This window comes from Dipodomys merriami, unplaced genomic scaffold (genome assembly GCF_024711535.1).
Source record: "Dipodomys merriami isolate MVZ:Mamm:240054 unplaced genomic scaffold, mDipMer1.0.p SCAF_56, whole genome shotgun sequence".
NCBI classification, from domain to species: domain Eukaryota; kingdom Metazoa; phylum Chordata; class Mammalia; order Rodentia; family Heteromyidae; genus Dipodomys; species Dipodomys merriami.
The window spans coordinates 4,304,130-4,331,970 of NW_027206135.1; the positions used below are offsets into that span (position 1 = coordinate 4,304,130).

The window sequence follows — 27,841 nt, forward strand, 5'->3', positions numbered from 1 at the left end:
CTGCAGAGAATTGTTATTTATAAGAGCCAGATAGCAAGAGGTAATGGTAAATTGGTGGCATTTATGTTAATTAATTTATATATCTTCAACAAGCATGTACACACACCTTAAACTCTTCTGGTTAAGTGGCCTTTTAATAAGTTGCTTCAAGCAGATGTTAGCAATAAATAGATAAAAATTGACACACTAGTTGAAATATATTTGAGGAGCAATTATAATAATGCATTCTCAAATTTAAATTTTCCTTTTTTTATTGGGTAGTTATACAAAGAGGTTACAATTCCATAAGGCAGGTTATGAGTGGAATACTTCTTGATCAGTGTTACCCCTTCCATCATTCTCTCTCTCTTTTACCCCTTCCCATTCCTACCTTCAACCCAGATTTAAATTTAGATCCTCATTATAAAACATAGGTCAAAATAGTTGGTACTTAATGAATCTTTTGTGTGTATAAAAGCTGTATAGTTTAGCTAATTTTATTACTAATGTCCAAGTGAGGACTTGGTTTGCAATATACACATTTAAATATTAATAAAATTATCCACATATATTATTATATTATGTTTTTCATGATTGCTGAATACAGTTGTGATGATTTTAGTAGATTTTTCTTTAACAATAAACCTTTATGAGTTCTTAAACATCCAACATTGCCTTTCAGAACAAAAGAGATGAACACTTACTGAAAAAGAGAAATGTTCCCCAAGAAGAAAGTTTAGAAGATTCAGATGTTGATGCTGATTTTAAAGCAGTAAGTTGCCTGTTTTTGTTGGTGGTGGTTGTGGGGCTTGAACTCAGGGCCAGGGCACTGTCCCTAGTCCTCTTTGTGCTCAAGGCTAGCACTCTACCACTTGAACCAGTGCCACTTCCAGTTTTTGAGTGGTTAATTGGAGATAAAAGTCTCTTAGGGACTTTTCTGCCCAGGCTGGCTTTCTGCTCAGACTGGCAAAAAAAAGTCTAAAGATAAGAATCTTATGGACTTTCCTGCCAAATCTGGCTTCAAATCAGATTTCAGCCTCCTGAGTAGCTAGGATTATAGGCGTGAGCCTGAAATAATTTTTATAGTAACCAAGAGAGCATTTTTTAAATTAAGTCAATTTAATAATGGTAAGTCGGGTATATTTACTCTAACGTTAGCATACAAACTATTGAATAAATGTAGTTTCGTTAATTAAACTCTGCTGAACTACTTTTTTTCTTTTTAAGCAAAATGTGACATTAGAAGCTATATTACAGGTATGTTATTTTAATATTCTCATTTTGAAGTCTCTTAAATAGAGGTGTTGTTTTTTAAAAAAATTCTAAAACTTGTGTTTGGTGTTGCAGAATGCCACAAGTGATAACCCTGTGGTCCAGTTGAGTGCTGTTCAGGCAGCAAGGTAAATACTAATTTGTCTAGATATAATTATAGTCTACCCTAGAGCGTTTCTAGCTGATAGTCTAGAAGCAGTATATTATTGTTTGTTCATAATTTGAAAATTATAGCAATTAATTTCTTGTGTTTCTTTTTATAGAAAACTGTTATCCAGTGACAGAAACCCACCAATTGATGACCTAATAAAATCTGGGATTTTACCAATTCTAGTCAAATGTCTAGAAAGGGATGATAAGTAAGTATGGATTTGATTCCCTTTTTTGGCTTAAATTAAAATTTAGGATTGTTATTTACCCAAGGGGTTCAGTTCTGTTAAATTTTATTTTGTCTTTTGTGGTGCTAGAGTTCGAACCCAAAGCCTTGCATGTGTTAGGCAGGTACTCGTATCACTGGAATGTACTCCCAGCCTGACCTTTTTTAATTGACATGCATTTTAATGTAATTTTCTTATTCTGGGATCATATTCAGCAGAGGTTTAAAGTGCCTCTGTTTTTAGTTTCTAAAGTTTACATATTTTAAAGGAAAGACTTAGCTCTCTTGGGTATTGCCTCTTCTAATTAATTGTAAGTATTTATAGTCTATACTTGTTATGTTTCTTTTTTAGTAATATTTTAAAACAACCAAATAGTATTTGAGTCACCCTTTGCTCATGACTCTATTTATAGCTTAACCTCATGACAAGTCAACATGGTTTCCAAACTAAGTGGCTGTTCTGTACCCTGGGAGTATGCTAGCTGACCACTGATTTTCTGTGTATTCTATAATAGAAATCCAGCCACCATCAGTTGTCCTACATCATGTTTTTTTTGTGGTATATTAGGAGTAAGAGGGCAGGCTGAATTTATCCAGAAGAGAAGGGGAAAACGCCACTTGCTATTTTTTGAGGTATTAGCTTCATTTCCATTTGTTTTTAGACATATCACTGGACTGTCTCAAAACTTTGTCAGTTTGAATTAACTGGAAAAAATATAAATGTGAACTCCAAAATTCTTTAAAGCAAATGTTATTTTTATATTTAAGAGTATTTAGACTGAAACTTGGGATAGTTTTCTAAGTGTTGTCCAAGGAAATTTTTAGTGACTAGATAAAAATAGTGGTATATAAATGTTGCTACTAAGCCTTTTTGGTATTTAAAAATACCTTCTGTCTCTATCATATGTTATAATCTCCACTCCCCAACCATAGACTCTTAAAACTTTAAACAATATGTATTTTGTAATTTCTATAACAATATTTAAATTAAGGTAAGTTTTATTGTAGTTATTTTAAAAATAAATTTTATCCTCTTGCTACTTTTAAGGCTTTACTTTGTCCTTGGTCTCTGCTGTGAATTTCTGTGGTAGTTGTTTGTTTGCTTATTTGATTGATTGCTTGTTTTTCCCCATCTTTTCTTCTCTCCAGCCTTTAGCATAAACTTACATAGTTGTATCTGTGAAACAGCACTTATATAGAAAAGTATGCTAAAATATGTACAGCTTGATGAATAATTATAAGACATAGACTTATATAATTATACTCAGTGCAAGAGTAGAATATACCTATGGTTCAGATATGACTTAACCACTCAAGGCTCAGGAGTAGAAATATACCCATGGTTTAGATATGACTTTTTAGATTTTTTTCATGGAAAATTGTGTTACAGTGTAAAAACCATACATAGACTTGGGAGCCACATACCCTGGTTTCACTCTAGGACTTGCTGTTGACTAAAACCCAAGTGTATGTTTTCTGGACCTCAGATTTAGGTGCTTGTGAAGAATGGAAATAATATTTACAAAATACATATTATGTACTTGTTGCACTCATTTATGCTTTCTAGATCTTGTCCCTTTTTCACATTATTTAATGGAAGACTTTCCTTGACTTGTAATAAAAGAAATTGACTTTTTTTTTTAATACCTTTTCATTTTCTCTTTTATGGCTTCCCTTTTCAGTGTTCGTTAGACCTCCCAACCTGCTTAATAACTCCCAATCTGGCACAGCATGTATCATCTTAAATCTTTTATCTTGATTGTCCTTTTACTCATCTTCTACCTCTGATACTATTTTATTCTCTTCTTTCTACCAGAATTCATCTTATAAGTTCTTCTTGGCTACTGCATTTTCTCATTTACTGTCTTTTTAACCTGTACAGTATATTTTCCGTCCCCACTGCCTGTTATATTGCTATTTAATTTCCCTAAAATGTATTATTTCTTGAATTTCATTATTTTTTTCAGTGTTCACAGTCTTTTCTTCCAGTTCTCTAGCTTCAGTGTTCACAGATTTTTCTTTCAATTCTCTAGCTTTTGGTTCAACTAGGTCTGTTTTTTTGTGGGTTTTTTTTTTTTGGGGGGGGGCAGATAGGCTAATCTTACTTGCCCGCTGGTATTCTTTCTACCTGCCTAACAGTGTATATGTAACTTCCTTCTGACAGTCTCTCCTATATCACTATCACTTTTTTTTTTTTATCCATTCTGCCTATTATTGACTAACTTTGTATTTTTTGTTGGTTGTGGGTCTTGAACTCTGGGCCTGAGCACTGTCCCTGAGCTCTTCAGCTCAAGGCTGGAGCTCTACCACTTTGAGCCACAGTGCCAATTCTGGTTTTCTGTGGATAATTGGAGATAAGAGTCTCAGGGACTATCCTGCCCTTCCTGGGCTGACTTTGAACCTTGATTCTCAGATCTCAGCCTCCTAAGTAGCTAGGATTACAGACGTGAACCACCGGTGCCTGGCTTGCTTAACATTATTTTCTTTACTGCTCTTTTCAATAGCACCCTGTATTGGTATGTCTCTGGAATAAATTCCAAGTTCTGAAGTGTAGTTTTCGAGATTACACTCCCCTGATTCCTACTCAAAACTTTAAAACATATTCTCATAGACACATACATTATATTTTAGCACTCCTCCTTGGCTTTAATTCTTGTAATCTATTTCATATCATCCACATACAGCATTCTACCTGTGATTTTGTTTTTGTTTTTTAAATTTTCAGCTGTCATTGCCTGTCTTTGAGAATCCTTTTTTGAAAGGATAATTCAGTTTTCACTTTGTGAGGTCTTCTATACTATCCCAAATTTTAATGACCTTGTGTTGTTACAGAATTATGTAGCATTAAAACAGCTCTAACATTTAATACAAACTGCAATTGTGCAGTAAGATGGGGGTTCCAGCTTTCGGAGCAGTCTAGAGGCTATGACAGTGAATCAAGTGAGATTATAAGGACTTTAATTAGTATAATTATATTAGAGATGATTCTGTAAAATGCAGGAAATATTTAGGAGGTTAAATGGTCATGATTGACAAAATCTATAATCTGTGGGATGGTGAAATCAAGGGATGGTAGGCTAAACATTCTAACAATAAACATAAAGAAGCAGGTTTTTATAGCGACTGGCTTTGAGATGCAGTAAGATGTTTAAGCAGAAATGTATAGTAGGCAAATGTACAGCAGGCAATTGGATAAAACAAGGTGAAATTAATTCAAGGATAAAGTAACCATAGGTCTGAGGTTTATAAATTTAGATGGTAGTTGTGTCTAAAAAGTTTTTTTTTATTTTTTCAGTCCTTCATTACAGTTTGAAGCTGCTTGGGCACTAACTAATATAGCATCAGGAACTTCTGCACAGACTCAAGCTGTTGTACAGTCTAGTAAGTCAATTAAATTCCTTGCTTTCTGAACTTTTCTTTCTATTTTAATGATACCAAGTCAGGATTTTACAGTAAAGACTGAATTTTAGCTTACATTATTTTAAGTGGTAAATTTTCTGTTACTTTAATGATTGAAATCCTTCTAAAAACTGTCATTAGTCTGTCATTAATTTTAATTTTAGTTACTGGAAATGAAGTAGAACTTTAAGGGTAGAAACTATCCTCTAATAACAGGATTTAGTGTGTGTGTGTGTTTTGTGTGTGTGTGTGTGTGTGTGTGTACATGCACACTGATATTAGGGCTTGAATTCAAGGCCTTATGCTCTGCTCGACTTTTTTGGCCAAAGCTGGTGCTCTTGATTCTAATTCTGGCTTGCCTCTAATTCTGGCTTTTTGCTGGTTAATTGGAGCTAAGCCCTTCTTAGATTTGTCTGCCTGAGATGGCTTTGAACCACTATCCTCTGATTTCAGCCTCCCGAATAGCTAGTATTATAGGCATGAGCCACCAGTGCCTGGCTTGTTGTTGTTGTTGTTGTTGTTGTTATTGTGTGTGTGCTGGTCCTGGGGCTTGAAATCAGGGCTTGGATGCTGTCTCTGAACTCCTTTTGCTCAAGGCTAGTGTTCTATCACTTGGGCCATGGCTCTACTTCCAGTTTTTTTGGAGATGAGAGTATTACAACTTTCCTGCCCAAGCTGGCTTTGAGCTGTGATCCTCAGATCTCAGCCTCTTGAGTAGTTACGATTACAGGTGTGTAGTTAGGATTACAGGATTACTGTTCAAAGCCAGCCCCGGCAGGATAGTTTTTTTGGTCGGTCCTGAGGCTTGAACTCTTGGCCTGGGAGCTATTCCTCAGCCCTTCAGCTCAAGGCAAGCACTCTACCACATGAGACACAGTGCCACTTTCGGTTTTCTGGTGTTTTTTTGGAGGTGAGAGTCTCACAAACTTTTCCTGCCTGTGCTGGCATTGAACTGCGATCCTCAGATCTCCGCCTCCTGAGTAGCTAGTAGCCACCGGCGCCCAGCTTTCTGTGAGACTCTTATCTGCAGTTAAACCCAGAAAACTGGAAGTGGTGTTGTGGCTTAAGTGGTAGAATGCTAGCCTTGAGCTCAGAGAGTTCAGGGTTAGGGACAGCGCCAAGGCCCAGAGTTTAAGCCCCATACCCCACAACAACAAAAAATAAATGAAATTAGTAAAAATAAAATGTGTCAGTTGTAATGAGTCAGTTGAAACCTTCATACATTATTGGTAGGAATGTAAAATGGTGTTGGATCATAAGTTCAAGGTCAGCCTGAGCTATGTAGTGAGCCTCCATCTCAAAAATAAAATGTGGCTACTTTGAAAAAACTTTTCATAAGGATAAATGTAAGAGTTACCACATGACTCAACAGTTCTATTCCTGGACAAAACTCAGAAACGGTGAAAATGTCCACATTGTGGACATTGTACACAGATGTTCACAGCAGCATTATTCATAAATAGCCTCAATATCCATTAAATGATGAGTGGATAAATAAAATGTGCACATAGTGGAGTACAGTATCAGAGTAAAATTCTGATACTTGTTACAGCATGGATGAACCTCCAGAAACATTATGCTAATAAGTGAAAGTATCTAGACAATGAGGCAATTAACTATATACAGTATGATTTCATTTACCTGAAATGTCCAGAACAGGCAAATCTATGAAGATAGAAAGCAGATATTTAATAGTTACCTAGGGCTGGGGAAGCAGGTAGCAGAGGAGCAAATCAGAACTGATTGCCACAGGTGTGAGATTTCTTTGGAGGAGAGTATAGGGAGATGATGGAAATGTAAGGTTTGATTGTGGCAATGACTGTAGAACTCTGTAATAGTGCTAAAAAGTACAGAATTGTGATACACTTTACAACTGATGAATTCTATATGAGATACGAATCTTTTTTTTGTGTGTATGCCAGTCCTGGGGGTTGAACTCAGGAACTGGGCACTGTCCCTCAGGTATTTTTGTTTTTTAATATTTTTATTTATTTATTTTTGCTTCAGAGGCTAGTGTTCTACCAGTTGAGCCACAGCTCCACTTCCACCTTTTTAACTTTTTGAGTGCTTAATTGAAGATAAGAGTATATGAACTTTTCTGCCCAGGCTTTCTTTGACCCGTGATCCTCAGATCTCAGCCTCCTGAGCTGTTAGGATTACAGGCGTGAGCCACAGGTGCCTGGCAAGGTATGAATCATTTTTAATAAGGTAGCTCTCAATGTTGAGCAAAAATATCTCAGAGATGAATGTAGAGTTCAAATTGAAGACCAGCTTATTTTGGTAGAAGTAAGTAAAGTATGTAAACTATGTGAAGAATGAAAATGATGTGACTAGCACTCTTATCTATTGTGGTAATGAAACATATAAGAGTGAAAATTATAATGATTCCTTATTTTAAAAAGGAACTTATTTATACAGTGGACCTGATATGAGATTAATCAAATCTTTGATTAATCCTATAATTAGGAATTACAGTTACATGACTAAAGTTTTATTGTATAAGGTTATGTTGAAAAAATGAATTATTGGAAAGGTTTCATGCTGCCATTTTCTTTTTTAGTCAGTATAATAGCAACCTTTACGTATTGTCAGTTGATGAGTTACTCAAATAGTACTAGGGGAAAATACTGAAATTAGTTAATTTTTAAGGTATAAGTCTTGTGGCATTTATCCAATGAACTACAATTGGACCAGATCTTGTGTGCCAGATCTTGTGTGTTTTATTAACTCATTTAGGCTGTAATCTATAAATTTGTCAACATTTTTCCAGTGTAAATATTCCTGTGTTTGTTTTTTTAAATCACAGATGCAGTACCTCTTTTTCTGAGACTTCTTCATTCACCACATCAGAATGTTTGTGAACAAGCAGTATGGGCTTTGGGAAATATTATAGGTAAGTTGAATTTAGGGATGAAAAGATTTAAGAATTAACTTTTTTCCTACATTGGCATAGCCATTACCTACTATGTTTCCTCTGAATTTAATGTGCATTGACTATATTCTTGCCTCATAAAAACTAACTTAAGGTGCTACTTTTTTATGTGTAAAAGGTATAGAAGGATACAATTTGTATCAGTAGTGGTAAGTTAAATTTTTGTTCCCAAAAATTAAGAATGAGAGACAGCATTTGATGCTTTTGAATAATGGTGAGGAAACATAGAACATCAGTGTCCCAACATGAGCCATTGCATACATTTCAAACTTTCTCATCCTGAATGTAATTTTTTTTTAAAATACAATTTTCATTTCTGTAGGTGATGGTCCTCAATGTAGAGATTATGTCATATCACTGGGAGTTGTCAAACCTCTTCTGTCCTTCATCAATCCCTCCATTCCCATCACCTTCCTTCGGAACGTCACATGGGTCATTGTCAATCTCTGCAGGAATAAGGACCCCCCACCGCCTATGGAGACAGTTCAGGAGGTAAATGAAGAATTGTAAAGGCCAGATGGAATATTTTCCTTATGTTTATACTTCAGGTGTTCATGCATAGGGAATGAAATAGTGTATATTTTAATTATATTGCAAGTAACATACTATAAGTAATTACTGACTCCTATGAAATAAAAGTTGGGTATTGTAGACTGTCAGAAAGAATGTCGGTCCCTCTTAATGTCCATTTTTAATGACTATTTTCATAAAAAGAAAACTTAGAAAAACTTGAAAAAGAAAAAACTTCTAGGTTCTAGTAGTAGAGCACTTGCCTACCAAGCACAAGACCCTGAGTTAAATTCCCAGGTCCACTACCAAAAGAGAAAAGAAAGGAAGAAAAGTACAAAAGAAGAATAGAATCTCAAAAGTTTTTTTTTTTTTTTTTTTTTTTTGTCGGTCGTGGGGCTTGAACTCTGGGCCTGGGCGCTGTCCCTCAGCTCTTCAGCTCAAGGCGAGCGCTCTACCACTTGAGCTACAGCGCCACTTCCGGTTTTCTGGTGGTTTATTGGAGATAGGAGTCTCATGGTCTTTCTTGCCCGGGCTGGCTTTGAACCGCGATCCTCAGATCTCAGCCTCCTGAGTAGCTAGGATTACAGGCGTGAGCCACCAGCGCCCGGCTTCTCAAAAGTTTTATTACTGCTTTGCCTATTGGATATTACAAATATATATATTGGAGCCAGGTAGCTCTTAACCTATGATCCTAGCTACTCAGGAGACAGCCTAGGCAGTAAATCCATAAAACTCTCATCTCCAATTAACCAGCAAAAAGCTCAAACTGGAAGTGTGGCTCAAGTGGTAGAGAGCTGCCTTGAGTAAAAAAATTGAGCAATGATGGGCTGCCCTAGGTTTGATTCCTCAGCATCTCATAAGCAGAAAAAGCCAGAAGTGGTGCTGTGGCTCAAGTGATAGAGTGCTAGCCTTGAACAAAAGAAACTCAGGGAAAGTGCCAGGCCCTGAAATCCAGCCCCCAGGACTGGCAAAAAAAAAAATAAAAAGAGCAATAACTTGAGGTTCTGAGTTCATACACCAGTAACAATACAGGAAGAAAAAAATTGGAGTTGCTTCAGATAATATTAGTGAGAACACTAATGAGAATTGCTGACTGTGTATCTTTCCAATTCACATCCTTAGTCAGTGGTCTGCTACCTTTTGTTCTTATGTAAAAGTACTTACGGTAATTCTCTGGGAGGAATTCTTAAGTGGCAAAACAAGTTTAATAGAAGGAAAGTGCAGCCTGGCACTGGTGGCTCACGCCTGTAATCCTGCTACTCAGGAGGCTCAGATCTGAGGATTGTGGTTCAAAGCCAGCCTGGGCAGGAAAGTCTGTGAGACTCTTGTCTCCAATAAACCACCAGAAAACTGGAAATGGCACTGTGGCTCAAGTGGTAGAGTACTCGCCTTGAGCTGAATTGCTGAGGGACAGCATCCAGGCCTAGAGCTCAAGCCCCACAACTGACAAAAAACAAAAACAATACAAAACAAGGAAAGTGCACCATTAAGGGAAACAGGAGCTTGAGATAGGTGGCTCAAGAGCAAACATGTGGTAAAGAAATCCTTGGGGCTGGGAAGGTGGCTCAGTGGTAGAGCGCTTGCCTTACATGCATAAGGCTCTGGGTTTGATTCCTCAGCACCACATAAGCAGAAAAAGCTGGAAATGTTGCTGTGGCTCAAGTGGTAGAGCACTAGCCTTGAGCTGAAGAGCTGAGGGATAGCACCCAGGCTCAGAGTTCAGGGCCCACAACTGGCAAAAAAAAAAATCATCTCTCTAGGACTTGGAGAGTGTGGGAGTTGTTTGTGGTAATGATCGTGGATTGATCTTAGGAAAAAGTGATCATGATTTAGCAGATTTTTGGAAGGGATCTCTTCATATAAGGTTGCCATCCTTGTCACAATGGTATGTGACAACATGTATGAAGTATTGCCAACCAATACTTTTAAGTAGATGCAAAGCAAAAATTTAAATAGAAAAAAGAGTAAAGTGCATTGTTAAAGGAAAGAGCCAGGCCCAAGCTCTGTGGGAGAGATTTTTAAATATCAGATTTTTTAAAAAAGATGTGTAAGGGTTGAATTCAACAAAGCTTTATGTTTTGTTTTGTTTTGCTTTGCTTTTTTTCAGTTGTGGGGCTTGAACTCTGGGCCTAGGTCCCTAAGCTTTATGTTTTATTGCTTATAATTTCTTGATTAAAACTAAGATTGAAAGCTTTAATTTGTAAGTGGCACTGTGGCTCAAGTGGTAGAGTGCTTGCCTTGAGCTGAAGAGCTCAGAGACAGTGCCCAGGCCCAGAGTTCAAGCTCATAACTGACCAAAAAAAAAAAAAAAGCTTTCGTTTGTGGGCTTGGTGTGTGGCTTAGTGGTAGAGTGCTTGCCTAGCATGCATGAAGCCCTGGGTTCCATTCCTGAGTATCACATACACAGAAAAAGCCAGAAATGGTGCTGTGGCTGAAGTGGTAGAGTGCTAGCCTTGAGAAAAAGAAGCTCAGAGAAAGTGCCCAGGCCCTGAGTTCAAGCCCCAAGACTGGCCAAAAAATAAAAGAACTTTAATTTGGGCTGGAGGCATATCTGAAGTGATAGATCACCTGACTAGCAAACACATGACCCTGAGTTTAAACCCTAATACCACACACAGAAAACATTAATTATGGCTCGTATAGCTTATTAAGTAATATTTTTATTTTAAATCAGGTAAGTGAGACAATAATATTAATGTTTCTTAAATAGAAATAATTGTATACTTGCATCTCCATTCTTCCAACCTGATATTTTATGTCATAAAGAAGCTTATTGAAGACAGATATTTTCTCTAAGGTAATTGATCCCTGCCAGTTTTATTTGAATATTTTAATTGGACATTTGAAATAGGCTTTTGGTTTTTTATATTTAATTTAATCAGATTTTTGTTTTTTCTGATATTCAAACAAATTTAATATTTTCCTTGCCCTACAAACAGTATTTACTGCTTTTTGTGTCACCATTATTTTTAAAAACTCATATCCATATACTATAGTGTTACTTATTATTTATCTTCTTTCCTTTAGATCTTGCCGGCTTTATGTGTCCTCATATACCATACAGATATAAATGTAAGTAAAGCATGAGCTGAAATGTGGAATTTACTCTTGATGGGACTAGAAAGGGCTTTTTAGACAAGGGTCAGGATATTTTGTCTATGTGTCAGCTTCTATAATGTTTTTGTATGTTTTTGTTTTAGCACTGAATTTTTTTTTCAGTTGGATAAGATTATTAAGAACTAATAAAATATTTCTGTTGCACCTATGTTTGAAATTAAATGCACATGTATTTCCGACAACAGTAAGTTATACAAAATGATTATAAGAACTTTCTAGCAGTGAGCCTCATCCTCGGGAATACAAAAAGAAATGTTAAAAGTTACAAGTATACAACTTGTTAACAAAGGGCAATAAATTTATAGAGAAATGGTACAGAAAACAAAAAGATATAATGTCAAAAATGAACTTTACAACTTTGGTGGGGAGGATTGGATGGAGGGCCAGGGGGGAGGATGGGAAGAGATGGGAAGGGGAAACAAAGGAGGAGGCTACAATGTTTGATAAGAAATGTACTCATTATCTTGCCCATGTAATTGTAACCCCTCTGTAAGTATTTTCACAATTAAAAAAAATGTCAAAAAAAAAAAAAGAAAAAGAAAACAAAAAGATGTTAGGGCTTTAAGAATGGGTAGATCATGGGGGTTGGAGGTAAATAAATAAGGGAAGTAGCACTGAATTTTTTTTAAAATTAAAAATTAGTATTTTAAAAATTAGTATTATAAAGGTGATATACAGAGGGGTTACAGTTACATAAGTCAGGTTGGCCAATGCTACCCCTTCCATCTCCACCCACCAGTTCATTTTTAGCATAATGTCTAATTAGTACCACTGCTACATTTGTTTACCCTTTTTGAAAATGTGATTAAGGCTAAATTAGGCTTGTAGCTTAAATCATTTAATAAGCAAAAATACTATTATATTTAAGTTAAATTGTTTCATTGTTAGAGACAACAGTTCCCTACAGTTTCACTTTCCTATGCTTCAGTTATCTGCAGACAATTGCAGTATGAAAATATTAAATGGTAAATTCCAGAAATAATTCATAAGTATATTGTTATAATTACTCTATTTTATCATTAGCTTCTATTGTTAATCTCTTACTGTGTCTAATTTATAAATTAAACTACCATAGGTATAAGTAGGAAAAAAAAGCATTTATAGGATTTAGTAGTAGCCGGGCGCTGGTGGCTCACGCCTGTAATCCTAGCTACTTAGGAGGCTGAGATCTGAGGATTGCGGTTCAAAGCCAGCCCGGGCAGGAGAGACCGTGAGACTCCTATCTCCAATAAACCACCAGAAAACCGGAAGTGGCGCTGTAGCTCAAGTGGTAGAGCTCTCGCTTTGAACTGCAGAGCTGAGGGACAGCGCCCAGGCCCAGAGTTCAAGCCCCACAACCAACAAAAAAAAAAAAAAAAAAAGGATTTAGTAGTATCTGCTGTTTCAGCATCTACGTGAGACTGTGGTAGATGTCGTGGGATTCCCACAGGTAAAAAAGTATTGCTGGGCTGGGAAGGTGGCTCAGTGGTAGAGCGCTTACCTTGCATGCATGAGGCCCTGGGTTCAATTCCTCAGCACCGCATAAGCAAAAAGAAAAAAGCTGGAAGTGGCGCTATGGCTCAAGTGGTAGAGCGCTAGCCTCGATCTGAAGAGCTGAGGGAGAGCGCCCAGGCCCAGAGTTTAGGCCCCATGACCGGACCCAAAGAAAAAAGAAAAAAAAGAAGTATTGCTGTAGTACTTTTTTTTTGTTGTTGTTTTGGGGTTATTTGGTGCCAAGGCTTGATCTCAAGGTCTTTGCACTCTCACTTGGCTTTCTCCTAACCTGCTCTATTCAAGACTGGCATTTTTTAGTTCTTGTTTTATTCATATCTACTTTTATTGCCTTGTGAGAGTTGTATGTAATATTTCTGATTTATTTAATTTACTGATATTTCTTTGGACCTAATAAAATTCTTGTGCTGATATGTGGTTATATTGTCTGTTACATCTCCATTGTAAATTGTGCATTTAACTTTATAAACTTCATAAAGTATCCTTTCTCCTTTGTCATGCTTTTCTTAAATTCTGTTTGTCTTTTTAAGGAATCACAAACCTTTCTGTCATTTATTTGCTGTATTTTTGCACTTTCTTCTTCTTTTTTTTTGTCAGTTATAGGGCTTGAACTCTGGGCCTGGGCGCTGTCCCCGAGCTCTTCAGCTCAAGGCGAGCACTCTACCACTTGAGCTACAGCTCCACTTCCGGTTTTCTAGTGGTTTACTGGAGATAGGAGTTTCACAGTCTTTCCTGCACCGGCTGGCTTTGAACCGTGATCCTCAGATCTCAGCCTCCTAAGTAGCTAGGGCACCCAGCACTTTCTTCTATTTTTAGACTTCCTAAATTACTTTGTTTTAGGTAATTTTGGTGGGGAAGAGGTACTGAGGTTTGAACTCAGACTACTGATCTTGCTGGGCTTGACCATTCACCATTTCTGCTATGCCATTAGCCTGGGTTTCTTCTGGTTATATTTGAGATGAGGTCTCACTTCCTGTCTGGGTGTGTATCTGAGCCCCAATCCACCTCCTTTAAGCTTCCTGTTGTTGCTGGGATCACAGATTCACATCACTACATCCCTTCCCTTAGAGGAGATAGTTTCACAAACTTTTCTGCTCAGTCTAGCCTCAAACCATGATCCTCCTGATTTCAGTCTTCCAAGTAGTAATGTCTCATGTGAAGCATCATTTAGGGTTTCATTTTGAAAACCAATTGAAATCCATTTATATCTATTTATTGATATGTTTCATTTCAACTGACATTATCTATAATTAACTGTATGCTTGATTCTCTACCTAGTTTCTTCTCTCTCTCTCTCTTTATAATTTCTTGGTACTTGGGGAGGTTTATGTTTTGTTGTTGTTTGACTTTAGGCTTAAACTTCTTATAATAGCCTTTTCTTTTTCTTTTTGACAGTTTAAAATGGGTCTTTTTATTCCTTTCTATTACCTTTACAGTGATGAGTGAATCTACTGTGGCTTTTCATGCTTCCCCCATCCATTTGGAACATTTTCTGCTATTATATTTTCAAATATTTTTTTCAGCTCTGCTTCTAGGAACTCTGATGATGTGAAAGAGCTTATTGTTTTACAAGATTCTGAGGCTCTGCTCAGTGTTCAATTTTGTTTGTTCTCTTATTCAGATTAAATTATTTCTATTGATCTAACTTTTTAAAAATTATTGTTATGAATACATTGTATCTTGATCAATATCCCCCCTTTCAAAATTCTCAATCCCTTCTATCTACCCTTTCCCTCTTTTTAATTTTGTAGGATAAACTGAATTCTTGGCTGAATTCTACCCCCCTTCTTTTTTCATCTTTGTTCATCTACTCTTTTCCCCTTGACCCCACCCCTTTCAAATACCTACTTCCTGGTATTTATTTTGTTTGTCTTTGCCTTTCTAAGGAATTTTATTATTGGATTTTCCCTTGTGTCTACCATATTTCAGTTAAATACATTTGTGTACACTTACATACCATACTCACTGTATTTACTTACAACTTTATAAGCCAAGAACATGCATCCTTTGTCTTTCTGGGCCTGACTGACTTCACTTAAGATATTTCTCCACGTCTTTCCATTTCCTTACAAATGGTGCAATATAATTTTCTAATGGATGAGCACAATTCCATTGTGTGGTATCTCACATTTTTTTTGCTATTTTGTTATAACTTTGAGTTCCTTGGTCTACCCTCTCCCCCCCCCCCCACCATCATATTCTTTTTCTTTTTCTTTTTTTTGGGGGGGGTGGGGGTGGGGTCTTGTCGTGGGGCCTGAACTCTGGGCCTGGGCGCTGTCCCTCAGCTCTTCAGCACAAGACTACCGCTTTACCACTTGAGCTACAGCACCACTTCCGGCTTTTTTCTTTTTTGCGTATGTGGTGCTGAGGAATCGAATCCAGGGCCTCATGCATGCAAGGCAAGCACTCTACCACTGAGCCACCTTCCTAGCCCCTTTTTCTTTCCTTAAACTTTTCTTTCTGTCTCAAACATATTTGTAGTTGCTCATGGAAACATTTTTTGTGGTTATTACTTTAAAATCCTTCTTCAGTACTTGACAGAGATTTATCTCAGTATTGGCATTTGTTGACAGTCTTGTGTTGAGATTTTCCTCGTTCTTAGCATAAGTTATTTTCCATTGTGGTTCTTAGCATAAGTTATTTTCCGTTGTAGGCCCAGAGTTCAAGCCCCATGACCAATAATTAATAGATAGATAGATAGATAGATAGATAGATAGATAGATAGATAGATAGATAGATAGATAAAATTTATGCTATAGAAAACGTTGTTGGATTCTGTTTATGGATTTTTTTTTCTGGTACTAGAGTTTGAATTTAGGACCTCATGCTTTTTTTGGGGGTGGGGGTGGGGGGAGGTTAATTGTGGGGCTTGACCTCTGGGCCTGGGCGCTGTCCCTCAGCTCTTCAGCTCAAGGCAAGCGCTCTGCCACTTGAGCCACAGCACCACTTCTGTTTTTTTCTGGTGGTTTATTGGAGATAAGTCTCACAGACTTTGCTGCCCAAGCTGGCTTTTGAACCTCGATCCTCAGATCTGAGCCTCCTGAGTAGCTAGGATTTCAGGTGTGAGCCACTGGCGCCTGGCGACCTCATGCTTTTTGCTCATCTTTTTTATTCAAGGCTGGCACTCTACTACTGTGTCACATTTCCAGCTCTTCTATTTTATTTGTAAAATTAGGATGACAGTGGTATGTTTTAAGGGGTTTAACAGTTTTTTCCCCCCAAAAGTTAAGTGCCAAGTCATGTCATGCTTCTTACTTGCTTTAGTCTGAAATATTGTATTGCTTAACAAAGTTGAAAACCATTAGACTGAAGAGATTACTTATTTTTATGTCTTCTAGATTTGAAACAACATAGTGTATTGGCCATATATAGAGTATTTCACTTAATTATTCAGTATCAAAATTTGAGGGCCAAAGAGAATTTTCTATTTTCTTTCAAATTTACCCTTCTGACACATAAATTCAGAACCTAGGTAGAAGTATCCCAGACTTGTATGTCTTCTGATGGTAAAGAGTGATTAGGGGTTGGCATGGAAAGGTACCTTCCATTACCATATTACTCACAAACATCTTTGCCATCAAGCTAAAACATAAAATTTGGTCACTTTTTCTGTCACTACTCTTGGGATATGAATTTTATGCAGATGTAAATTACAATTGATTATTCTTTTTACTTCCTGTAGATCCTTGTAGACACTGTTTGGGCTCTATCATACTTGACAGATGGAGGTAATGAACAGATCCAGATGGTTATTGATTCAGGTGTTGTGCCATTCCTTGTGCCCCTTCTGAGCCATCAGGAAGTGAAAGTCCAAGTAAGTATTTTTAGTTTTCCTTCGTATTACACAATTCTTTTTGATACACTAGTTAGGTTAATCAATGAAGTTTTAGTCTATTAGCACTCACATCTCAGATTGTACCAGCTAGTCTCCTGAGTCTGATTTTGTTGATTTCCACATTTTTTCCACTTAGGATGATTTTCTGATGAGTTTCAGAGCCATATAGCTAATTGTTTTGGGCCTTTTAGAGATAGCATTTTAAGAACATTTCATTAAGAAATATGTTTAGACCAGGCGCCGGTGGCTCACGCCTGTAATCCTAGCTACTCAGGAGGCTGAGGATCATGGTTCAAAGCCAGCCAGGGCAGGAAAGTCCATGAGACTCTTATCTCCAATAAAACCACTAGAAAACCAGAAGTGGCGCTGTGACTCAAGTGGTAGAGCGCTTGCCTTGAGCTGAAGAGCGCAGGGACCGTGCCCAAGCCCAGAGTTCAAGCCCCATGATTGACCCCCCCCAAAAAAAGAAATATTTTTAGTACAGCATGTTTTACTAAGAAATGCTACAGAGCCCTATATTGTCATTTCAGCAAGACAAAGTGGAAATTGATCATTTTTTCTCACAAGCTTGCCCTTCTGCCTGTCCCTCTTTCAATGGACAGCATAGTCCAGGCTCTTCTCATTTCTCATGGCAATTCCTTACAGTTTTTATACAGCTTTCAAATCTGTCTATCCTTGTCTAGAGTCACTGATTTTGTTTCAGACTTAATTTTCTGTCCCCCAAATAATTATAGTAGCCTTCTCATTATGTTTCCTTTCGTCCTGGCTATGATTAGGTAGGTGCTGTTAGGTCTGCTCATCACACTTCTGGAAATGAAATGTAGGCCTGTTTCAGACGTTTAAAAATCTTTCTATGCTGCCAGTTTAGTAATGGATAAAGATAGCTATTCAAGAAAATATAACTTTATTACATTTATTATGCTTTTATTTTTTGAATCTCCTTTTATTAAAAAAATTTAATTGGTATTATAAAGGTGATGTACAGAAGTTGAATCTTCTTAATTTTTTTACATGTTTCCATGAACTTCCATTTCTTCACAGAAGCCTTTGGTTTAAAATTTAGAATTACTGAATTACTTATTGCTTTGTCAAGAGATGAAATAAATGCTTATCATTTGCTTCTTATATTTTATACATTTTCCAGAATTGTGAAAAATACAGAATTTGTTTTATTATAAACAAACTGATAGAAAACATTTTATCTCCACCCCAGACTGCAGCACTCAGAGCAGTTGGCAATATAGTGACTGGCACTGATGAACAGACCCAGGTTGTTCTCAATTGTGATGTCCTGTCACACTTCCCAAATCTCTTATCACACCCGAAAGAGAAAATAAATAAGGTAAGTGTGTATTTATATTTCTTCATATATATCCTTTTTAACTTGTACTTTTTTTTTCTGTTGCTTCATGAATTCTTGTGTTTTTTGTTAAAACCACTAGAGTTAAAATGAGAATTGTTTGAAATCAATCTGTAATTGATTTGTTTCAACTTTTAATTGTTTTTTAGTACTTCCCATGCTCATCAAAAAATAAAAATTTTAGACTGGTTTGGTTTTATTGAGTGAGCCGTAGCAACAATCATTACGTTACTAGTTATTAGGCTATAAAGAACATATAAAATCCCCCCATGGGAGAAGCTATATTTATTGCTGTAGTGTTTGGATCAGGCTGCCCTCCAACTACAGTCCTCTCAATTTCAGCTTCCTGAGTAGCTAGGGTTAGAAACATGAGCTACTAGAGCTGGTGGGGTTTTTTTTGGCCCCCTACCCCTCCATCCTGGAGCTTGAACTCAGGGCCTAGGCACTGTCCCTGAGCTTGTTTATGCTCAAGGCTAGTGCTCTACCACTTAAGGCACAGCACCACTTTCAGCTTTTTTGAGTAGTTTATTGGAGATAGGAGTCTCATGTTGACTTTTCTGTCTGGGCTGGCTTTGAACTGCAGTCCTCAGATCTCAGCCTCCTGGGTAGCTAGGATTACAGACGTGAGCTACCAGCACAGGCTTGGTATTTTGTTGTTGTTGTTGTTGTTTGTGTTTGAACTCAGTGCTTGGGCACTGTCCCTGAGCTTCTTTTGCTCAAGGCCAGCATTCTACCACTGAAGCCACAGGGCCACTGCCAGCTTTTTCTGTTTATGTGGTACTAAGGAATCAAACCCAGGGCTTCTTGCATGCTAGGTGAACACTCTACCACTGAGACACATTCCCAGTCCCTTGGTGGTTTTTGTTTTTTTTTTCTTTCTTCTTCTTCTTTGGTGGGGGGTTTTAAGCATAATCTTTTTGTGTGTGTGTTAGTACTGGAGTTTGAACTCAGGGCCTGAGCCCTGTTCCTGATTTTCTTTTACTCAAGGTTAGTGCTATACTACTTGAGCCACAACTCCTTAAGAATCTTATTGGTGGGTGGGGGGGTGAAGGAGAGATGGGAGGGAAGGGGTGGTAAGGGAAAACAAAGGAGGAGGTAACAATGCTTGACAAGAAATGTACTCATTACCTTGCTCATGTAATTGTAACCCCTCTGTATGGTATTTTCATAATTAAAAAATCTTATTAATTAAAATAAAAAGAATCTCATGGACTTTCCTGTCCAGATCAGCTTCGAACTGTGCACAGGCTTGAACCACCAGTGCCCAGCTGATGCATAATCTTAAAATCGATTGCCTCAATTAAAGTATCATAAAATTGTCCTCTTTCATATTTCAAGCTTGATATACAAATTTATTATTATTTGTGTAATTTAAGTACTAAGTCTTTTTATGTCTTATTTCACATAGCATGTTTTCAAGGTTTATCTGTTTGGTAGTATCTATCAGAACTTCATTCCTTTTTTCAGGGTTTTCACCTTTTGGCTATTATGCGTAATGCTGTAATGAACATTAGAATATAGTGTTTTATATACCTAGGAATTGCTGGGTTATGGTAATAGTATGTTTTGGGAGAACTGTTAAACTATTTAAACTATTTTCTCAAGTAGCTACACAATTTTACATTTCCACCAGCAATTTAATTCCCTAGCATTAATTTTCCATTAAAATAGTAATGCGGCCTTTCAAGTAGGTATGAAATAGTGTCTCATGGTGTTTTTAATTTGCTCTTTTTTAAACTCAGAACCTTATACTCAGATGCTCAGCTTCACCTCTAGCTCTTTTTGCTTTTTTGCTCTTCTTTTCACTCCCACTTGTATTAGAGTTTGAGTTTGAAGGCTTTGTGCTGGCACTCTACTACTTGAGCTACACCTCCAGTCTAGCTTTTTCCTGGTTTATTTACTGAAGTGGGGCTTGAACTTACAGCCTTATGTTCCTTTTTTTTTTTTTTTTGTCAGTTGTTGGGCTTGAACTCTGGGCCTGGGTCCTGTCCCTCAGCTCTTCAGCTCAAGGCTAGTGCTCTGCTTCTTCAGCCACAGCGCCACTTCCAGTTTTCTGGTGGTTAATTGGAGAGAAAAGTCTCACAGACTTTCCTGCCCGGGCTGGCTTTGAACTGTGATCCTCAGATTTCAGCTTCCTGAGTAGCTAGGATTACAGGTGTGAGCCACTGACGCCCAGCAGGCAGCCTTATGCTCTTGCCTGGCTTGTTCCACTTCAAGATGGTGCTCTTATCACTTGAGCTACACCTCCACCTCCTATTTGCTGCCGATCAATAGGAAAAGAACAGACTTCTGCCGGATTGGCTTTGAAAATCCACAGTCCTCATATCTCAGCCTCCTGAGAGCTAGGATTACAGGTGTGAGCCACCAGCACCAGGCTTTTGGCTGGTTATTTTGGGGATAGAATGTCTTAGCCTTAAGGAATTTTCTGCCTGGGCTGGCTTGGAGCTCTGTTCCCTGGATCTCAGCTTCCTGAGGAGCTGGGATTGTAAATATGAATCAACAACACCTGGCTTTCCCTTTTTTCTTTCACTTTGCCAATGGGAGTTTAGCTTAGGGCCTTCTGTTTGGGTCCTTATGCTTTTTAGCTTGCTTATTTATGGCTGACACTGCCACTGGAACCAGGCCTCTAGCTTGGCTTTTTTGCTGATTGATTGGAGATGGAGTCTCATGGACTTTTCACCCTGGCTGGCTTCAAATCTGGTTCCCCTAGAAATCAGTCTCTTTAGTAGCATGCTCTGTTTATTAGGATTTGAACTCAGGGTTTTATGCTTGCTAGTAAGTTACTCTACCACTTGAGCTACATCTCCAACCCCTTTTAATCTGTTTAGTTTTGAGAGAAGTTCTTGTCTCTGCTAGCCTGAACCACAGTCCTCCTGTTTTATGTTCCTTGCTAATAGTGTCTTGAGAACTTTTTTGTCCAGGCTGGCCTCAAACTTCAATCCTCCCACTCTCAGCCTCCTAAGTAGTTAGGTTTGCAGTAGTGAGCCACTGCAAACATCTGCTTATCTTTTAGAGGAAACTAATGCACAGAAACTTATGTTCTAATTAATAAGGATTTTGAGCTGGGCCCTGGTGGCTCATATCTGTAATCCTAGCTACTCAGGGGGCTGAGATCTGAGGATCTAAGCCAGAAAACCAGAAGTGGTGCTGTGGCTCAAGTGGTAGAGTACTAGCCTTGAGCTGAAGAGCTGAAGGATAGCTCCTAGGCCCAGAGTTCAAGTCCCACAACCAACAACAACAAAAAAAAAGATTTTGATATATTTTGTTCACTGCTCCATCACCATTGTTTAATTATGTCTAGCTTTATAGAGGCCTTGTGTATTTTTAAATAGATTAATGCTAGATTATTGTGGCACAACTATTATGGAGAAAAAAGTTTCCTTGTAGACTTATTAAAACAGGAGATCTTATATAACTAAATTGCTTTTTAGATATAATCACTTTAACACAACTCAGGTGATTTTCTTTTTATTGCATACATAAAATTTGTTAAACATAAAAACATTGAAATTGTAGTTTTTTCAAATAAAAGTGCTTCATTTTGTTCAATTATAGGAAGCAGTATGGTTCCTGTCCAACATAACAGCAGGCAACCAGCAACAAGTTCAAGCTGTAATAGATGCTGGATTAATCCCTATGATTATTCATCAACTTGCTAAGGTCAGTCATATTATGAGTTCTCTATTCCTTAATCTGCTTTAACTGAGACTTTTTGGATAAAGATCTTTTTTATTTTTTTAACCTTCAGGGAGACTTTGGAACCCAGAAAGAAGCCGCTTGGGCAATTAGCAACTTAACGATAAGTGGCAGAAAAGATCAAGTGAGTTTGAAAATATATTCACTGTCAGGCTTATTATTTGGAAAGTACACTACTTTCTTACATTTATGAATTTCTGATTGTTTTTAATCTCTGTACTATATTCTTGGACAGAAGATAATTATTTAAATAAAAATGATTCCCTCTTTTTGTTCTATAGGTTGAGTACCTTGTACAACAGAATGTAATACCACCATTCTGTAATTTACTATCAGTAAAAGATTCTCAAGTGGTTCAGGTGGTTCTAGATGGTCTGAAAAACATTCTGATAATGGCTGGAGATGAAGCAAGCACAATAGCTGAAATAATAGAAGAATGTGGAGGTAAGAGTATATAGAAAAGTAGTGGAACATTGAAATTTGGCACTCAAAGACATTTGTTCCTCTAAAGCCAATTTATTAGAAAGTAAATTAATAGAGTATATTTTAAATGATCAAAATACGTTGTTGTTCTTTGTTTGCTGTCTTAACATTCCAAATAGATTTTTCAGAAAACATTAATTCTAGAGATTGATTTTTTTTTAATTTTATTTATTTGTTTGTTTGTTTTGCCAATAGTAGGCTTGCACTCAGAGCCTGAACTCTATTCTTTAGCTTTTTCACTCAAGGCTTGTGCTCTAATTACTTGAGCCAAACTCTTATTTCTGGCTTCTTAGTGATTAATTGAAGATAAGAGTCCCATGGGCTTATGTCATCTTTGAATGGGAAGAGGCATGCTCTGAGATTCATAGGAATTTTTCCTAATTAGAATGAATACAGTTAATAAAAAAAAGAATGAATACAGTTATGATGAATATCTTCTTAATTACTTCGATTTTTATTAGGTTTGGAGAAAATTGAAGTTTTGCAACAACATGAAAATGAAGACATATATAAATTAGCGTTTGAAATCATAGATCAATATTTCTCTGGTGATGATGTAAGTATATATTAAACTATGGTGATTCTGCATGTAAATGTATGTATCTGTGTGTATAATGTAAATTAACTGCTTTCCCTTTATTAATATGATTTAGGTTTTTTCTGCATGTCAGAAACACCACCAACCCCTTCTTTTTAAATATTTTGTCAAAAATTATGTATGTATATTTTTTGTTTGGTTGGGTTTTTTGTTTTGTTTTTGTGCTGGTACTGGGACTTGATCTTGGAGCCTGTGTGCTGTCCCTGAGTTTTTTTGCTCAAGGCTAGCACTCTACAACTTGAGTCCTAGTTCTACTTCTGGCTTTTTGTGGTTAGAGAGTCTCAGACTTTTCCTGCCTCTGCTAGCTCTGAACCATGATCCTCAAGAGCTCAGCCTCCTGAATAGCTAGGACTGCAGGCAGGAGCCAACATTGCCTGGTTTGACCAAAATTGCATTATAAGACGGAATTGTAAAACAGTTCTTGTTGCAATTATAGGAATGATGTTCAGATAGGTTAACCGATACAAGAACTTAAGAATGGGCAGTTTTTAAGTGTGTATTCGATTTAAAATTGTCATATTTCTCAATGTTATTGCTTGATTTACCCAAATACTTTAGGTGATTAAAGTACTAATACAGAATTCTCTCCTAAAAGGTAAAAAACTTAATTTATCCTCGTATAGAGTATTGTAACATAATGAAGTTATTTTTCCTTTTTATAGATTGATGAAGATCCTAGCCTCATTCCTGAAGCAACACAAGGAGGTACTTACAATTTTGACCCAACAGCCAACCTACAAACAAAAGAATTTAATTTTTAAGGTCAACTGAGTGCAGCATCTTTCTCACATTCAATATGAAGCACCACCAGATGGCTACCAAATGACAAAAACAACAGCAACAAAAGGCTCCAAACACACATGCCTCTTCGTTTCAATGCTTCTAAAGCAAGCCATGTCTCAGTCACTTTGCAGTTGCCAAAAGTCACTCTCACATGGACTGTAAATGCATATGCATGATTTCCTGAACTGTTTTAGAATCCTCCTTAACAATCTCAACTATCCTATTTTCCCCGTTCCCTGGTGCCACCTGCCGACAACTGCAGTCTCCAGTTTAGAATATTCCATAGTGGTGGCATGTCAGCTGCCCACTGATATTCCTTTGGAAAATGGTGCACTGTGGATCAAGACACTTTGGTATGATGCATATTCACGTTGGAAGACTAAAGAGGTGCAGTGTGATCTGAGCCTCCATCATTGTCCTCCACAAACATATTTTCATATTCTTTATGTGGAAGAATAGATTTTAAATTACAAGCCAAATGCTTTTCATTGGTGGAACTGACACACAAAAAAGTAACTTAAAAAACAAGAAACTTGGTTATTGATTAAACAGATAAGTTTTAAAAAACTGTACTTCATCTACCAGTAATTGATGTGTTTATTATCTGCCTCAGAAGCCAGGGTTGGAGAACTTTAGATAATCGATGGTAATGCTTTTGCCATTATACCTAATTTTTGAGAACAGCAAGCCCTATTTGACCACTCACTTCAGCCTGTGTGTTCCTGCTGTTTTGAAGTAATCAAATGCTGTGCATGGTATTTTACCTGAGCTGCAACCTGTTACAGACTTGAACTTCTGTTTAAGTTGAAAGCAAGAGTCCCTGACAACAAAGAAAATATAAACACAAATGCAAAAAACAAAACAAACTACAATTTTAAAAATGGCAAAAGTCTAAAGTACTCATTGGTGATGTTTTTTTTTAAAAAAAAAATCTTGCTTTCAGCTTTCAGGAGTTAATATATTTTGTTTTAATTTGATAATTGGATATGGTTGATTTATATTGGGTTTAAACTGTGGAGCTTTCATGTTTACTGTAATTTAGTCTTAAAAACATTTTTACTTAGTAACCAGTGCTTTTGATAATGTGGTTGGCAACAAACCAGCAACTACTTAGAAGTGTTATAAGACTTCATTCTTTGAGTATTGGAAAAGTTCATTCAGATCCTATTCTAAAAGCATCTGCACATATTAAAAGATTCAAAGAGGGATCTGGGTAGAGGAATAATCTGCAGTTATTTAACATAAGCCTGATTTGCAGTGATCTTTAATTCTGCAAAATCTGGCATTAATATGTCATTGCTTTTGGTAAATTGTCTGACCCATTTATTAATGAATGAATGTGGATTTGAAAATTTTTAAACTAAATAATTTGTGTTGTCACAGAAATGGTTTTGTTGCTCTTGTTTACTGGGTATAATTTCCCAATGCATTGATGTGAAGGGTTAGAAAATCTAAACTAAGTTAGTTATTGGACAGGGGGTATATTTACTGTGATGAAGAGATTAGCTGCCATCAGAGCTTTGTGAATCAGCTGGGGTGTTTTCACTGATAAACAACACATAGCAGGTGTGCATTCATTACAAATATATGTATCTGCCAAGGTGGAGCCACTTTAAAGAGTTTTGTCTTGTATCTAAAGTGGATACAAGCGTATGTTTAAACTGCAAGATTTTTACTTGCTAGAGAATCTGTTTTAATATAGTGGTTTGGCCTCTGATTATTTATAGGTTTTATAAATTTTAGAATCAATTTCTCTTTAAGGTGGCTCAGATTTTTCAACTCTTGTGCACATAAAATTGAGTTGAAGTTCATTGTGCCTTTTTTTCTTTACCCAGATTTTGAGTTGAAGCTTCATATGGTAACTGCATCCTGTTCAAACACTGTTGTCTAAATTTTTGAAATTGTGTGGTGTTCACTAAAAGTAGGAATAACAAAGTCAAAGCAAATTAAGGTCACAAACTTCGGTGAAACCCTTAAAGTCCAAATCTTCTTGATATTGTGAATTGTCCCCCTTCCAGTTTAGTTTCTTCCAGACTCTCTATACTTAACTGACAGTTACCTTTTAAATGTTGCACACATTGAGATTAAAATTGGGCCTCTACTGTGATGATTCGTATTTCCTCTCATGTTTTAAGTGCAAACTAACATTTAAGTGAACATTAGCATCAAGTAGTGCAGACATTTGTATGCATTTGCTTGATTCAATTTGTTGTGACCTTACCAGTTTTGAATTGGAATTGCACCATTTCGTAGATAAAGGAAACTAAGTATATTGCTGCACTTTTAAGTTTTCAAAACAGTGTTTTAAAATTGCATTGTTTTTATTTTTTTTAAACTCAGTTAAAAAAAAAAACTAAAACGTTCTTTCAAAAGAGGCATCTAAACGTGTTCCTAATTTTGTATATGGGCTTAGGTTTTGTAACCAATAAAAAAAAAGCTGCTATCAAATATGATAAAACATTGAAAGATTTATTTCTGAAAGTAACTTGATTACTTAGCATCATTTTTTGTATGGTTAAATTTAAATTTGGAATTACTTTTCAGATAGCCACAATGGTGGTGAATCAGGAATTATTCTTTCATTGCATTTTGACCTGTCCCTCATACTATAACAAACAAGGATGACCAATAACTCTGTTAGAGTGACAAGTAAGAAGCACAGCATCTGTATTAATATCCTAAGCTGCCATAACGAAGTTCCATAAACCAGATGACTTCAAACAGCAGAATTTATTGTATGGTAGTCTAGAAGTTTGAACTCCCAAGTGAAACTGGGGCAGCCTGGGCACACTCTTCCTTGCCCACACCTCTCTCTTCCCAGCTTCTTGGTAGTCTGTGGTATTCCTTGGCTTGTAATTGATTTACTCCATTCTCTGCCTGCCATTCCATGGCCCTGTCTTCATGTGTCTCCGATTTAGACACTGTAACTTTAAAAGTCAGTTTGGGGTAAGGATGTGGCTCAAGAGTTCCTGCCTAGCAAGTGCAAAGTCCCGATTTCAAACCACAATGCCCCTCCAAAAAAACGGGGGGGGGGGACAGTTTGAGAAGATGTTATGATGGCATTTGAATCAAATAATCTAATCAAATTTTCAGGCCTACCTAACCTTTGAAAATGTGTGACTTGTAGCATAGAGAATAGTAATTGAAGTACATCCTTACAGTTTTAACCTGTTAGAGGTTGTGGCTCTAAATGAAATTGGATTAATTAAAAGAACAAGGGAACAGCCAAGCTTTTGAGTATAGAAATATTTTCACTTTTGTATAATGCCACTTCAAATTATTTTTGAAAGAAGTTAGTGTATAAGAAAATAAATGTAATAGTACTCATTTAATCTTGCCATCATTTCATTTAGATGGAACATCTTTTTCAGGGGATTATTTGTTTCAGGTAAACAAGAGTTACTGGAATTCATGAATGGCAGTTATAGTGTTAACCATTTTTTTAAAACATGGTTGAACTCTGGGGAATTTTAATTAAATTTACTTGAAGAAAGGGAGTGTAATTTCTGTATCTTAACTATGAGTGTTAAGGCATATGACTTTGTGTTCTTTTTACTTACCACTACTCATTTGTCCCAGGTTTGAGAGGAACTCTTCATCTAAGTACTATACTTGAATACATAATGGAAAAAAGTGAGAGAATGATTCTCAAAGTATTTTTATATATAGTAGCAAGAGAAAGTATTTGAAAAGGAATATAGAATACAATCTGTTCTAACAATTTGTTTCCCAAGAAATGCCTCAACTAATTTTGGACCACTTTGGGCAGGGTAGGTTCCTTAAATCCTACTTTTTCAAAGATAGGTTTTAATAATGATATGGTGTTCTTCAAATAATGAAGGAAAAGGCTCTGGGGGTGGGGGGAATCAATCCCAAAGATAAAATACAGTTGGTTTATACTTACTTACATGCTGTGTACTACAAGTCTGAACTTGCCCAGTTTGTGTACATAGTAAATAATCTACTCTAGAACTCCCATATCATTATCATGAGGAGTGGAATGAAAGACT

The 27,841-nt window shown here is 36.8% G+C and overlaps 1 protein-coding gene across 1 annotated transcript in view; it reads left to right on the forward strand.

The window, feature by feature from the left end:
* The window catches only part of Kpna3 (karyopherin subunit alpha 3), a 64,359-nt gene extending 38,070 nt beyond the window's left edge, over positions 1-26,289 (forward strand). The window contains exons 3-17 of the mRNA XM_070000164.1: positions 662-751; positions 1,207-1,236; positions 1,327-1,379; positions 1,515-1,610; positions 4,923-5,008; positions 7,833-7,919; positions 8,281-8,450; positions 11,496-11,540; positions 16,759-16,890; positions 18,125-18,253; positions 21,827-21,931; positions 22,020-22,091; positions 22,249-22,411; positions 22,912-23,006; positions 23,711-26,289. Of these exons, the coding sequence (XP_069856265.1) occupies positions 662-751; positions 1,207-1,236; positions 1,327-1,379; positions 1,515-1,610; positions 4,923-5,008; positions 7,833-7,919; positions 8,281-8,450; positions 11,496-11,540; positions 16,759-16,890; positions 18,125-18,253; positions 21,827-21,931; positions 22,020-22,091; positions 22,249-22,411; positions 22,912-23,006; positions 23,711-23,809 (1,452 nt within the window). The 3' untranslated portion in view covers positions 23,810-26,289. The remainder of the gene's footprint in view (positions 1-661; positions 752-1,206; positions 1,237-1,326; positions 1,380-1,514; positions 1,611-4,922; positions 5,009-7,832; positions 7,920-8,280; positions 8,451-11,495; positions 11,541-16,758; positions 16,891-18,124; positions 18,254-21,826; positions 21,932-22,019; positions 22,092-22,248; positions 22,412-22,911; positions 23,007-23,710) is intronic.
* The last annotated feature ends 1,552 nt before the right edge of the window (positions 26,290-27,841 follow it).